The 15,552-nt window shown below is 44.6% G+C and overlaps 1 protein-coding gene across 3 annotated transcripts in view; it reads left to right on the forward strand.

Annotated features, from left to right (window-relative positions):
* The window catches only part of TMCO6 (transmembrane and coiled-coil domains 6), a 55,357-nt gene that overhangs the window by 19,236 nt on the left and 20,569 nt on the right, over nt 1–15,552 (forward strand). For all 3 annotated transcript variants that reach the window (XM_077474138.1, XM_077474137.1, XM_077474139.1), the window contains one exon: nt 52–161. In XM_077474138.1, the coding sequence (XP_077330264.1) occupies nt 52–161 (110 nt within the window). The remainder of the gene's footprint in view (nt 1–51; nt 162–15,552) is intronic.

Below are 15,552 nucleotides of genomic sequence, written 5' to 3' on the forward strand. Positions count from 1 at the left end.
ATTAGCAAATTGTTTAAAGGTTATCCTGTGATTCATTTTGTACTTTCCAAGGTTTTACACCTGATTAGAGATATCCAGCATGGGTCAGCGGACAAGTTAAAGTCTCTAACTGATCTTCGTCATGGACTCCGAAAGAAGGACACACAGCTCTCGTTTATCAGGTACCTCAATCTTTTTCCAGTTACCTTTTACCTATATGTGAACATAAAGGTAATTATTTTACATTTCTTGGCTGATTTGCCAAACAGCTGCTAGACCAGTGAGCTGCCATCCTGCTAATCAAAGCCAGCGTTCATATTATCATCTGTCCAACATTATTCAAGCCCTGATGAAGAAGCATTTCTCACAGCAAAACAACGAAAACTTGTCTATCTATAAAATTTCCAAGACAACCAAAATAAATATTTTCATAAAAGACCAGAAATAACAACTCCTATCCTTATATTATTCAGTGGTTCCAAAAAAATACTACTACAGGAGGGGATAGACACAAAATGATACACTCAGCATCTTTCCAAATAACTATTCTATTTATTCGGCACATTTTACTTTTTATTTTTTATAACCATGCTCACATTCATATTACAAGTGTGGGCAGGATAGCTTCTTATCAGTCGAAAGAATGTGAATATATAATCAAAGCATTTAGTGCTTTGTGCAGAATATGAGTGCAGTATATAAGCAAAGCCTACAAATGTAGTACAGTTTTATAAAGAATTTAAAATTTTGTTTCACATGATAGATAAAGAACTTTATCTGGACTGTCATCTACAGTTTAGAACTGTCTTCCTTTCATTCTGTCTAAAACTATCATTCTGAAAGCCAAGTTGGAGCCCCTCAGGGTCCAGAGAGCTGCCTCAGTACAAGATTGCCTCATTAGGCCAGAGTCCAGCACTCCACCATCTTACTTTATTGACCAAGTGACTGACATTGACATTCTAGCTGGTAATCATGGGCTGAGTGATTGATATTAGTGCAGATAGACACAGAATTGCTGATAGGTTTACAGTAACAGTGACTGAAGCTGGTAAAACGGTAATGCGAGATAATCTTTAAAGCGGAGTTCCAGCAAAAAAATAAATGTCAGCAGCTACAAATACTGAAGCTGCTGACTTTTAATAATTGGACACTTACCTGTCCCAGGATCCCGCGATGCGGGGGAACAAAGCCCCGCTCGTCTCCATCTCCTCTCTGTGGCCCCGGCATTGTCACTGTGGGCACCCGGCTGTGGCTTCACAGCCGGGCACGCACTGTGCCAGGCAATCGCCGAGAGGGAGGGGAAAGAGGTGAACTTACTTCCGCTGCCCCGGGAGGAAGCGGGACCTGAAAACTTCTAAAAAAGAGGATTTCTGCCCCCCCCAAAAAAATGACATGCCAAATGTGGCATGTCGGGGGGTCACCTTCCTTTAAAGCGGAAGTGCTATTTTTAGGTGGAACTCTGCTTTAAAGAACAAATTGTCATTTATTTTGAACCAGGCAATAAGGACAAATGTAATAAAGTGAAAAAACAGACATATAACCCAACTGAAGCTGACAGATACCAACTGAGGCTGACAGATGCAAATGGACAAACTCATTTGCATGGATAAACAAAGTGGACTGGTGAACATGGACAAACGGACACTGATGAACGACCGATTTGCAGCAGTGTACAGTATCTTCTAGTGTGTTAATGGGTAGGGCCTGTGTATTCACATAAACACATAGACAGAGACAAAAATATTCCACAACAGATGGCGAGGAGACAAAAGCTATGTTCCTACCATATATCTAATTTTCCATGCTTTATTAAAAGACTACAAGGTGATGTGAAATAGAACCGTAGTTGCTGCTGTTTCAAGGCACAACAGATTTATTTGAAATCACATGATATTTTTCAATGTAGGATTTAGCTTAACAGCTTTAACTCTTTCTCAGAGGCATAATTGACATTTACATTAATTACTCTATTAAATCCAGACTGGGAAGATTCTTTCTCTGCTGTATTGTGAATGATGGTAAATAATGAGGTAGATTCCAAATTTAATGATGGCCATAATATTAAGCCCTGGCCTTTGATGTCATCACGCAGAGGGGTTGGATAGCGGTAGGGCTATATGTGCTTGGTCTCTTTATCTACACATTGTGAATACCTGTCTTTTAATGAAATGTATGGATTTTTAAGCGGTATCACATGATGGTCTGTCCTTGTTCTCTACTCTCCTGAGGTTACGATTTCTAATGACGTCGAGGGTTGTTCTGTGTTGGTTGTGATATCCATTATCCCAAGCGCTGCAGATCTCTTATAATATAGAGGTCACCTGGTAGTATGATGCACTGAAGGAAGCAGTGGACTGCATATCATTTCACATTGCGTGAATTGGAATTGTGTGCATATACATAACTGTTATTCATATGATAAGAGCTATGCACTGATTTTTGTTTTTGTCACAAATTTAATTTATGATTTTTTTTCACTTCATATTATGGTGTATGTATTTATTCACATATATTTTGTTTCACTGATTTTTATTTTTTTTCCTAAAGGGATAGCACACCTATTGCTGTATATTTTTATTTTGTCTTGTATTGGACAGAGTGTTGCATCCTTCATTTATGATTTTTTTTTTTTTACTTAGAGCAAAGTTTTTTTGTATTTATTTTATTTTAAGACATATTGCTAGTGATGGATACATATATACATACATATAAAAGAAAGAAAGAAGGAACTGGTGAACCCTTTAAATAAATTATTGCCACTGTTGGAGCTGAAAATGACAAAAATAAATAGGATTAAAGGATTACCGATGTCTTGACATGCCTGTGCATTGTCGCATCAATCTGTACATATGTTTAGCATAGTGACGTGTGTGTGTGTGTGTGTGTGTGTGTGTTGCAGCAGCTGCCATTATACATGTATTTTGTACACTGCATTATGGCAGCACCGCACTTCCCGATAAAGCCTTTCTTTTAAGGGGTTTTGGGGCACTTTAATAGCACTTTTATTTCTTATCAGGTGTAGTCAATTTATGGATTTATAGGAAGGTCAGAAATGTAGTATATACTAGGTTCTATACTCAAAGGCTTTGGAAGCAATAAGTGATTTGGAGACAGAATTTATTCGCAACCAATATAGAAAAACTACGCTACCTTTCCCATATACTCTCTGCAGGCTATAGGTTGGGGAAAGTCAAATGAACTATTTAAAGCAAGAGAATAAAGCCTCTCGCACTCTGTACTCATGTATGAGCATCAGACATTCCTGGCAGAAAAAAAGTGAGGATGGACTGTATATCACTTCCGAGTATTTTTGTGTATTTCCGAGTATGCACACACAAGCAGGAAGCATGGCGTTTGCAAGTTTTTGTGAGTATACATGCAAATATACTTTTTTTTAATTTTTTTTTTTTTTTTTTACTGATCAATATGCAGTGGGTGTTTACTTGCCTGGGTGTACAGGCATATTGAAAACAACGGGCTACATTTAGATCAGTAAAAAAATGACTATGCCTGAAAAATATGGTTAGTGCTTTCACGTAGCAGTGTGCAAGAGGACTAAAAGTAAGATTTTAGGTCCTAGTGGGTGAGATACACAGTGATTTAAGGACATTACCTCTATAAATTATATTATTGTAAATTACCCATGAAAGGAACATATCATTGACTCTTAAATGGTTTTCAGGTCTTAATTATTAATTAATATTAATATTTACTCATTTGCTAGTTTTACTATTGCTTCTTCTTGTGTCAACAATTCCATATTCTAAGTACTAGCAACAGCAGGAAGGTGTTACTTGAAAGGTCAGTTTTCTTTTTTTATTTCAAAGGAACACGTTGTCAAAGCCAGTGGTTGCCAACCAGACAACTCAGAATGGGTTCGGGCGTGTTTGGATCAAACCTGCCAGGAAGCTGGCACAGCACACCGCCAATCATAGGCAGTGTGCAGCTGCCGGTTGAGAAATGCTTCACTGCCTATAATTGGCAGTGTGCAGTGACGGCTTCCTGATGGGTTTGATCTGAACACGCCCAAGCCAGTTACTACAGACAACCAAACCAGATTTTGGTGGTCCCCAGGGGTTCTACCGCAAATGAACATTGTGGAACATATACCACTCAATGTTGTTTCCAGTGTTGTTCTCAACGCGTGCTGACAGTCAATACTGTCAGCGCACATGGATACTCGATGCCTCCACTATAGTTCTGCTGATCAGACTGTGGGAGGGAACACGGAGCTCGAGCACATGGCTGGATAAGGAGGTGAAATCCAATGTTGAGTCTACTATGCAAGGCAGCGGTGTGATGCAGAGTGCAGGGTGGGTGGCATAGTGGGGCAGAGAGCTGTAACATTGCATGTATAAGGCAGCAGTGTGGTCCAGTGGGAGGAGAGCCAGAGATCCGGAGCATTGTTTAGTGGTCCGTGAGGTCTGAAAGGTTGGTGCCCACTCGTCTAAACCAATGTTAAAACCTAGTAGCCGTCTCCTTACCTGTTACTATGTATTGATGTGTACTTTGGATAAAAGCCAGAGCATAGTTTACTCTCCATCTGGTATGCAATGTTGGGTGCAAGAGTTCCTGGCAAAAGACCTTAAAAGAAATTAAGTTCCAGTGGTTGGAGCCCCGCAAGGTCCCTTGCTGGAACCGGCATCTTCTTGGCCGTTTTGGTTGGCCAGCGTGGGCTGACAGGCATGGGAGAGCAGTCATCCCAGCACACTGTCAGTGTTCAGTTCTTCCGCAGAGGATTGCAAACGGGTAGGTATGTGTACTTTATTGCTGAAGACACTTTGCTTGTCCCTTCCACAATAAAATGGCTGCCTGTTTGCAATTTTATTTAGTTTTGTTATAACTTCTTAACACTGGTGCCTCCCGGCCCTTTAAGAGCCTGTGACTGCAGTGATTGGCTGTCATGGCGGTCACATGATCCAAAGACTGCTTGCGATTGGGAGCTTTCGGTTAGGTGCTGGTAGCTATGTCGGGAGCACACACTGTGCGCGCTTTTGGCACCGCTGTATGAAAAGCAGTTCACACTAGATGCCTAGATGCATTAAGAACCTTCTGCCTTTTAGAACCACTTTAAGATGCAAAATGAAGAGGACAAGAAAGGTGGGACTTTATGTGAAGCAACTGATAGCGAATGAGTAATTTAGTTGAACAAAAGGAATTTTATTCATACAGCAATGTACACATACATACATAAATTGTTAGTATCAAGTAAAGGTGTAACATGGTAACAACAATAACCATAATGATAACAGGGATATCTCAAGATATAACCACTGGCATCAATGGTAAAATGATAAACATAATGATGGACAATAAACAATTTAATAATAATAGTATCTCAATTACGACTGTAATAAAATTCCATAGTTCAACATGGACAAGCTTGAATAAAATCATAATTAAAGCCTGCAGGACCTATTGCCTCACTGGACCTGGAGAGGTAAGTATCATATAGTAGTTTAAAAATAGGTGTAGATGGGTGCAAACATGGCATCAAGTAGCTCTACGCATTTCGTGGCTGATATGCCACGCATCAGGAGCATGCACGTTAAAATCGGAAAAAAAAATAAATATGAAAATTATCAATAATCATTGAAGGCATGAGCGGGGTAAAGTGACACCCCCGACGGCACTAAAGTGCAGACTTGCTGATTAGAATTGGCTAGCTAATGATGCTGCGGGGAGGCACCAAAAGCATCCGGGATAACCTCCAATCGGGGGCTGTGGCGGACAGCCCAACGGGGGCGACCAAAACAGGCAGTCAACGCTTTAAGATGCAGAGGGAATGTCGCAATACTAAGGCCTCACTATGTTCATGCCTTCATGGAGTTGGTGGCAATACCCCTATGCCAACATCCAGCTACATAGTATAACAAGAGGTTTTCTGTGCAACAGCCAGGTCACAGGATTCAGCAGTGGGTTCCTTCTGTATCTGGGGTCTTTATAACAATGGCAGGGGTGCATACTACAATTTTTTTTAAAAAGCCTATGTGAACACATTACCAAAAACTCCTATCCGGTGCCAAACAAAGTGCACACACATAAAGAGTGATACACAAAATGTGCAACGGGCGTACACCTAGTCCTCCAAAATCGAAGGACCTTGCCCTGATGCTCTGGGGCTCCAGACAGGGACTGGGGTACTTACACTTGGTCCATGTTGCCTAAACTAAACGGACTCCATTCTTTGGAGGGTCTGCCGAAACAGACCCACCCAAGTACTAGGTGACACTCCCCTAAAGGGAGACCCAATGAGAGATTGCGAACCAAGCCAGAAGGCCGTGTCCACCCCCTCCCAAGACTTTCATGGCAGGCCCGAGGACCTACACCCTACCAGTCACATGTGCAAAACCGTGTACAAACAAAAAAGTGACAAACAAAGGGCTAATATATAAAAAGTGGGGAAGAAGGAAGTGGAGGATAAGTGAAAGTGACCATTGTGCAATACAATGGGCAGCACTTCGGCCAGGAATAAAAAATTCATCTGGTCCCAGCCAATAGGCCCGGCCCAAGAGGCAGGTGTGCAAAAAGAGTGTACAAAGTGCAGTGACCTTGGTGCCATAATTCAAAGTCACTCACAGTAAAGTTATGGCATCCCTTGACTACCACTCCAGGGGCACATACACCAAAGGATTCTCATAACCCCGGCCCACCAGCCTGACCAGTGCAGTCCTGTGCCCACCAGGAAGGCATGGAACTTAGGGAGAGGGCCAGGAGGAAAGGCTCCACCACCGCTCCCACCGTTCCCACCTAATTACATTCGGGAAATACTAACCCCCCCCCCCCCCCCCCCCCCCCGGTCTTTCCCGAAAAACTGACAAGGGAGGAAACCACATGAAAACTAGGCCAGAAGGCCCAATGACCCGGCCCTTTGGCCAGACCCAGCGCAGCACCCATCCCCACCAGGAGCACCCTTTTGGCCTGCTCAGACTCGACCGAGTACTAGCATCCAATACCGAGGAGCACCAGGTTCGACCCCTGCCGAGAAAGACCATCCAGATACTATTACGCCAGAGGATTTGCATAGCCCACCCCTTTGGGAACAGCACAGCGCCTCCTCTGGCAACTGATAAGAACAGATTTTTTTTGAAAAGCCCGTGGCATGTGAAACACCCAAAAAGTCCACCCGGTGCCAAAAAAAGTGCACATACATAAAGAGGTGACACAAAACATGCAATGGATGTTACACTAGTCCTCCATAGGAAGGACCTTACCCTGATCCCCCGGGGCGTTAGGCTCCAGACGGGGACTGAGGTACTTCACTTGGGTACATCTGGCCAAAACCAGATGTACCCCCTTTCTCTGGAAGGTCTGGCCCACCCAAGTATTCGGTGGGACTCCCCCGAAGGGAGACCCCATGAGAGAGGGTGAACCAAGCCAAAAGGCCTATGTCCCCCCTCCCTCACCCTCCCAAGACTTTCAGGGTAGGCCCTAGGACCCACACCAAACACAATGACAAAATAATACAAAAAAGTGACAAATCGAGGGGTAAATAAATAGAAAGTGGAGGAGAAGGAAGTGGGAGAAGTGAAAGTGAAGGGCCAGGAATAAAAAATTCCTCTGGTCCCTGCCAAAAGACTCGGCCCTAGAGGCAGGTGTGAAAAACATGTGTGTGGTGAAGTGACTATAGTGCCATAAATCAAAGTGACCCTCATTCACAGTGATTGTATGGCACCCCTGAACTTCCACTTCAGGGGCACATTCACCACAGGCTTCTCGTCACAACCCTGACCAACAGCCCAGGCCAGAGCAGCCCCCACCCCAGCCAGGAAGGCCTGAAGATCTGGCAGCTTCGGGAGAGCCCCCCTCTCTAAAAGGCTCAACCCTCGCTCCCATCACTCCTACCTAATTACATTCGGGAAATATTAACCGCTCCGCCCCAGTGCTGTAGGGGAGAAAGCATTCTTTCCTGAAAAACTGACTGGAGCTAAAACTACCCCAATCTAGGCCAGGGACCTGACCCTCTGGTCAGACCCAATGCAGCACTCATCCTCACCAGGAGCACCCTTCCGGATGGCTCAGACTCGACCCCGCTGACGTCTCTAAGGGCGCCCAGAAATCTTCAGACCTCCTCTTCCTCCTTAAAGTCCATCAAGTGATAGTCTCTGAGCAGACTGGTGGATGAGGTGCTTTCTGGCGCACCAGATAGCGTCCTTAAAGGGGTTGTAAAGTAAAAATTTTTATTTTTTTAAAATAACAAACATGTCATACTTACCTCCACTGTGCAGCTCGTTTTGCACAGAGTGGCCCCGAACCTGCTCTTCTGGGGTCCCTCGGCGGCTGTCTCTGCTTCCTCCCGCAGGTGCTTCTCACGTTAATGCGAGCTCCCTCGCATTGGTGAGAAGCACTGCGGGCGCGCTCCCGTGATACAGCCGGCGGCTATAGCCGCTCGCTGTATCACAAGGCCCCGCCCCCCGGCGCGCTGCGTCATTGGATGTGATTGACAGCAGCGCGAGCCAATGGCTGCGCTGCTTTCAATCCATCCACTCCAGCCAATCAGCGGCCAGGCTGAGCGGCGAAGAGGACGGCGGGGGCGAGCGCGGGATTTTCGAGGGGTCAGGTAAGTAAAACGGGGGGACTGGGGGCGCGGGCAGTGTGAGATGTTTTTTCACCTTAATGCATAGAATGCATTAAGGTGAAAAAACATTTACCTTTACAACCCCTTTAAAGCAGCACAGCAGGCACTATCAATGTCCTCCTGTGAATTAGTTCCACAAAAGAGTCCGTTCAACACACCAAAGTGTGTGATAGCAGTCTGTGGAACAAAGTCTTTGAGATCAGGTTATAGAGCCCTCAACAGGCCCTGTGCAAAGGGACACTCCCAGAAAACACGCAGAGAAGTTTCCTCCTGGATGATGCAAAAGGGGCAGTGTCTGTATCTGCACAGGTTTCTGTCATACATGAATGTCCTGAGTGATAGAGTGATAGATACTGATACTGTACAGGATCTTAGCCAAAAGGCCATTCAATGTAAATGTGCAGTGTGACATAATCCCATATAATGATCACATTAAAGATGCCTTGGGAAGTTTGTTACAGGGAGAGCTCCATCCCAGTGTGCCTGAAATGTAATACTGTAAGCCAACAATATTAAAGTACACTGCTTCTACCCAAAACTAAAACATCACTTTTTTGTTTGAAATTACCACTGACATATTTATGCAGTATTACAGTAATGATTCTCCCAGACAAATTACATTTTAGGTTCATCAGTAGAAATTATTTAAATTACTTTGATATAAACCTTTCCAATATGGGGGTCATATAGGACAGCTGATGACTTTTTTTTTATTTTTTATCTTAAATCATCTGACAAGTATGACAGCACTATTAAAATTGTAAAGGCTTAAGAAAAGGGATATTGAAAACAAAATATCAAGACGCAGATTACTAAGAAAGAAGTGCTCTTACCATTTGACAGTGATCCAATCCATTTAAGCTAAGCTGACAGATGAATGATTATTAATTCAGATAACTTGAAATGTATGTCTGGACAAAATAAAACATTTCTACAATACATGTACATTCCCTTATGTTTTGTTAGATTTAAAACATGACAAGTACTGTACAGAAAAAACTGATCCTGTGGGGATGGGGGGGTCTTGCAATCCAGCGGTGAGAAATCAGGAATAACAGTGCTTTGAATTTCAGTGCATTAGAGACAGCGTCGTCAGCTTACTACAGGAAGTTAAAAGGTCACTAGATTTCGGGCAGGATCATCCTTTTTTTTTTTTTTTCAGTAATTGCACCATTTTAATTAACAAAAACTGAATATGTGCACCTCATATGTCCTACTTTACACTTTTACCTTATGCCATCAGTGGTAACAAAACAGTGTTATGCAAAACAAACTGTAAAGACATCCGTGGATGGAAGTATATAAACCTAAACTGAATATTGGTCTGATATAACAAAAAAAAAATATGAATTGATCAGAAAAATCAATAAATACCCAAATATGTCTTAATGTAATCCCTTCTATAGCAGCATTCAGGGTGAGAAGGGAGCACTGTAAACCAGTCAGGCTTTGTTTCATTGCAGAGCACTGATTATTTAAAGTGATTGTAAAGTCTCTCTTTTTTTTTTTTTTTTTTTTTTTTTGGGTTAAATATAGCAAACATTTTATACTTGCTCTGTGCAGTAGATTTGCACAGAGCAGCCCAGGCCCTCTTCAGCTCTCCTGGCCCCTCCCTCCTGTTAAGTGCCCCTACAACAAGCAACTTGCTATGGGGGCACCCAAGTCGAGTTACAGCTTCCTATGTCCATTCAGACATGGAGCTGTGGCCCAGCCCGCCCTCTTTCTCTCCTCATTGGCTGACTGACTTTGACAGCAGAGGGAGCCAATGGCACCACGCTGCTGTCTCAGGCAGTGAGGAAGGGAGTCCCGGCAGCCGAGACATCCCTGCAACATTTCTGGATCTAGGGGGACCTCAGGTACACATTAAGGGGGCTGCTGCACACAGAAGGCTTTTTATCTTAATGCATAAGGATAAAAAAACCTTGCTCTCTGTAGTGGTCTCACGCCACTACTGAGTAAAGCCTAGTACACACAAGTTAAATATCGGGGGGGTATCGGTCGCTTCAATAGAAACCAGCCAAGATTTGGCCCGTGTGTACTGCAGCTGGTCCAACAGAAGCCAGACGTTTGGCCAGCTTCTTTCGATGGGGCATGAGTCAAAAAGGCTGAGAGCGCTGACTAGAGTGTTGAGGCAGCGGCTCCTCCTGAGCTTTCAGTTTTAGTTTTTTTTTCCTTCAGCCTTGCTGAGTTGAACGAAACAAAACTACCAGTGTGTACTAGACTTTAGGCCCCTTTCTCACTGGCTGGATTCCTTTCTTCTTGGATCAGCTTCTTGGATCACCTCACAGATGACACACAGTTGTGCTTATAAGTTTACATACCCTAGCAGAATTTATGATTTCTTGTCCATATTTCAGAGAATATGAATAACGCAAAAACTTTTATTTCAATCATGGTTAGTGTTTGGCTGAAGCCATTTATCAGTAATCAACTGTGTTTACTCTTTTTAAATCATAATGGCAACAGAAACTAGCCAAATGACTCTGATAAAAAGTTTACATACCCCAGTTCTTAATACCCTGTATTGCATCCTTTAACATCAATGACAACTTGAAGTCTTTTGTGGTATTTGTGGATGAGGCTCTTTATCGGCTCAGATGGTAAAGCTGCCTATTCCTCCTGGCAAAATGCCTCCTGTTCCTGTAAATTCTTGGGCTGTCTTGCATGAACTGCACGTTTTGAGATCTCCCCAGAGTGGCTCATTGATATTGAGGTCAGGAGACTGAGATGGCCACTCCAGAACCTTCATTTTATTCTGCTGTAGCTAGGGGTGCACCGAATGGGTTTTTTGGGGCCAAAACCGATACCGAAAATGAAAAATACACTAGGCCGAAAACCAAAACCGATACCGAAACAGCACTGATACCAAAAGAGACTGTTTTAAAAAAAATATTTTATACAGGAGATGGTCAGCGACTGGGGACATGGTACAGGAGATGGTCAGAGACTAGGGACATGGTACAGAAGATGGTCAGAGACTGGGGACATGGTACAGGAGATGGTCAGAGACTGGGGGACATGGTACAGGAGATGGTCAGAGACTGGGGACATGGTCAGAGAGTCAGAGACTGCAGACATGATACAAGAGATCAGTGCAGCCTCACCAGTGCCCATAAGATGCAGCCAGCCACTGTCTCCAATAGTGCAGCCAGTGTCCCCATTGCAACCCGTGAAGCGAGAGAAATGCCGCCGCCGCCGCCTGTTTGATTACAGCGCCGGGAACATCACAGGTTTCATTTCAATAGCTGTGTGTTCCCCGCTGCACGCCATTACATACAGCCCAACCCCCCCCCCCCCCCCGTCCGGGCACTTTGATAGACAGATCACTCGTCCAATCCTGGGACGGGTGATCTGTCTATCAAAGTTCCCCAGACAAAGGGGAGGGGCTGTATGTGACGGCGCGCAGCGGAGAACACACAGCTATTGAAATGAAAACTGTGATGTTCCCGGCACTGTATTCAAACAGGCGGCGGCTCTCCTCTCTATTGTGATATAGGAAGCCCCCCTGATACGCGGCACCAGGGCTGGGGAGCGGAACCCCGCCCCATTTCCGGCTCCATTATCTGACTTTTTTATTTTCTTTTTTTTCTGCAAATTGCGCCCTAAATTTCGTTGCATCCCTAGCTGTAGCCAATGACAGGTCGACTTTGCCTTGTGTTTTGGATCATTGTGATGTTGGAATGTCCATGTATGTCCCGTGCGCAGCTTCCTGGCTGATGAATGCAAATGTTCCTCCAGTATTTTTTGATAACATACTGCATTCATCTTGCCATCAATTTTGACCAAATTTTCTGTGCCTTTGTAGCTCACACATCGCCAAAACATCAGCGATCTGCCTCCGTGTTTCACAGAAGGAATGGTGTACCTTTCATCATAGGCCTTTTTGACCAAATGTAGCGTTTATGGTTGTGGCCAAAAAGCTCTATTTTGGTCTCATCACTCCAAATGACTTTGTGCCAGAAGGTTTGAGGCTTGTCTCTGTGCTGTTTGGCCTATTATAAGCGAGATATTTTGTGGCATTTGCGTAGTAATGGTTTTCTTCTGGTGACTTGACCATGCAGCCCATCTTTCTTCAAGTGCCTCCTTATTGTGCATCTTGAAACAGCCACACCACATGTTTTCAGAGAGTCCTGTATTTCACCTGAAGTTATTTGTGGGTTTTTCTTTGCCTCCCGAACAATTTTCCTGCCAGTTGTGGCTGAAATTTTAGTTGGTCTACCTGACCGTGGTTTGGTTTCAACAGAACCCCTCATTTTACATTTCTTGATTAGAATTTGAAAACTGCTGATTGGCATTCTCAATTCCTTGGATATCTTTTTATATCCCTTTCCCATTTTATACAGTTCAACTACATTTTCCTGCAGATCTTTTTGCTTTCCCCATGACTCAGAATCCAGAAACGTCAGTGCAGCACTGGATGAAAGATGCAAGGGTCTGTCAGGAGTCCAGGAACTCGCTGACCTTTTATATACATATATATATACACACTAATAACAAGCAAACAGATCACAGGTGAGGATGGTTACCTTTTAATAGCCATTCAGTCTGGGTTCACACTGGTACGACAAACGCTCTGACATTGGGAGCTCATATCGTATGACGTGTGAAAATTAATGTTTCCCTATGAGAGTCATCTTAACTGGTCCGACACAAGTCGGTTCAGCTTTGAAAATTATCCCTGCACTACTTTGGTCTGACTTTTATCCTACTTCAGCCCATTGAATATCACTGAAGTCGGATCAAAGTCGGATCGCGGTCTTAACTGATCTGACTTTGGCATGCGACTTGTGCTCTGATGATCTTGACGGGGAACTCCGCAACAAATTTAAAGAAAAAAAACGGCATGGGTTCCCCTCCAAGAGCATACCAGGCCTCATGCCAAAAAAAAACGGCGTGGGATCCCCCCAAAATCCATACCAGACCCTTATCCGAGCATGCAGCCCGGCAGGTCAGGAAAGGGGGTGGGGATGAGCGAGTGCCCCCAGAACCATACCAGCCCGCATGCCCTCAACTTTGGGGAGTGGGTGAATTGGTACAAGGGCATGGGGACAAGGGCCTCTTCCCAACAACCCTGGCCGTTGGTTGTCGGGGTCTGCTGGCGGGGGGCTTATCGGAATCTGGAAGCCCCCTTTAACAAGGAGGCTCCCAGATTCCAGCCGCCCACTCTGTGAATGAGTATGGGGTATATTGTACCACCTATCCATTGACCTAAAAAAAAGTGTCAAAAATAAAACACATTACACATGTTTATAAAGTAATTTATTAAGGCAGCTCTGGCGTCTCTTTTCCGATCTCTTCTGCCTCCTCCGCTGAAGTCTTCTGCCTCTGACGGTTCTTCTCCCCTCTCCAGGTCCTCTAGCCCTCTCTGGTTCTTCTCCCTTCTCCGCTATCTTCTCGCTCTTTTGCCGTGTCTTCTCCGCTGACCCGGCAGAGGCAGAAGACAGCAGACAGAGGGAGAAGAGCCAGAGAGGGGACAAGAATCGGAAAAGACGCCGGAGCTTAATAAATTACTTTTTTTGACACTTTTTTTTTAGGTGAATGAGTAGGGGTACAATGTACCCCATACTTTCTTCACACAGGATGGCTTCCAGATTCCGATAAGCTCTCTGTCCACAGACCCCAACAACCAACGGCTAGGTTTGTCGGGAAGAGGTCCTTGTCCTCATCAACATGGGGACAAGATGCTTTGGGGTGGGGGGCGCAGGGTCCCCCCTGCCCCAAAGCACCCCCCCCCCCCCATGTTGAGGGCATGCAATCTGACAGTTCAGGAGGGGGTGGAGATGAGCAAACTTTTCCTGACCTGCCAGGCTGCGTGCTCGGATAAGGGTCTGGTATGGATTTGGGGGGGGGGGGATCCCCACGCAGTTTAGGTGGGGGTTTCCCCTTGAAACCATACTAGACCGAAGAGCCTGTTATGTTTTTGGAGGGGAAACCCGTGCCGTTTTTTTGTTTTTTCGTTTTTTTTTATTTGCCGTGGAGTTCCCCCTAAAGATTCATACCAGACACAAGTCCATTTGCACCCGCCTGTCCACAAGAATGCATGGTCTTCCTATCAGATCCGCCTAAAAAACTGACTGCGTGACTCTGACTCTGCAGAGGGTGTTCCAGACTGCTCCATCGCTGCTTCCACAAAGAGAACAAGCGTCCTTCTTTGCTGTATGCTTGTAGGGAAAAGGCCTTTAGCCCTCGTTCACATTGAATGTGGCTTTGAAATCGCATGATTTCAAAGCTGCATGTCAGTGTGACTTGGAAGACATCTGTGCGGCTTCATGCACAGATATCGATGCACATCGCACCTGAAATCACCAAAAGTAGTGCAGGAACTACTTTTTCAAATTCATGCAGCACCACAAAATCGGCGTTGCAACGATGTGAACAGTGCCATTGCTGATGATAGGGTGCAACTTTTTATGCGATTTGACCTGTCAAATTGCATGACAAGTTGCTCTAGGGTGAAAGGGGGCTTATAAGCAGGCTGTGGCTGCTTTTTAAAGAAGACAAAATGTTAGAATTTGTCCACCTCTGTTTTGATGCACCTGGAAAATATTTCGCTAATTTAACCACTTGCCGACTGCGCTATTGCTGAATGACGGCTACAGCGCAGGGAGCTAGTTCTGGGAGGCCTTCATATGCTGGCCTCCCATGATCAAGCCCACTGCAGGGTGTGGGCAGCGCGCTCTGTGATCTGAACACTGCTGATCACAGAAAAAGGTGAAAAGCCAATTAGCGGCTCTTACCACGTGTCCCATCACAGCTTTTGGATGTAAACAGAAACCGGTTATTGGCACTCCTTTCCTCACACTGACAGCATGAGGAGAGAAGAGAGCTGATAGCCGCATATGTATATGTGCTTTTTTTTTTTTTTTGCAATGGAACAGTGTAAAAAGTAGTCTAAAGCCGGAGAGTGCAATATCTGGTGCAACTCTGCATAGAAACCAATTGGTGTCCAGTTTTTTGATGCAGTTAGAAGCTGATTGGCTACCATGCACAGCTGC

Source organism: Lithobates pipiens, unplaced genomic scaffold (genome assembly GCF_037356315.1).
Source record: "Lithobates pipiens isolate NorthernLeopardFrog02 unplaced genomic scaffold, aLitPip1_a1.2 Scaffold_8, whole genome shotgun sequence".
Lineage (NCBI taxonomy): Eukaryota > Metazoa > Chordata > Amphibia > Anura > Ranidae > Lithobates > Lithobates pipiens.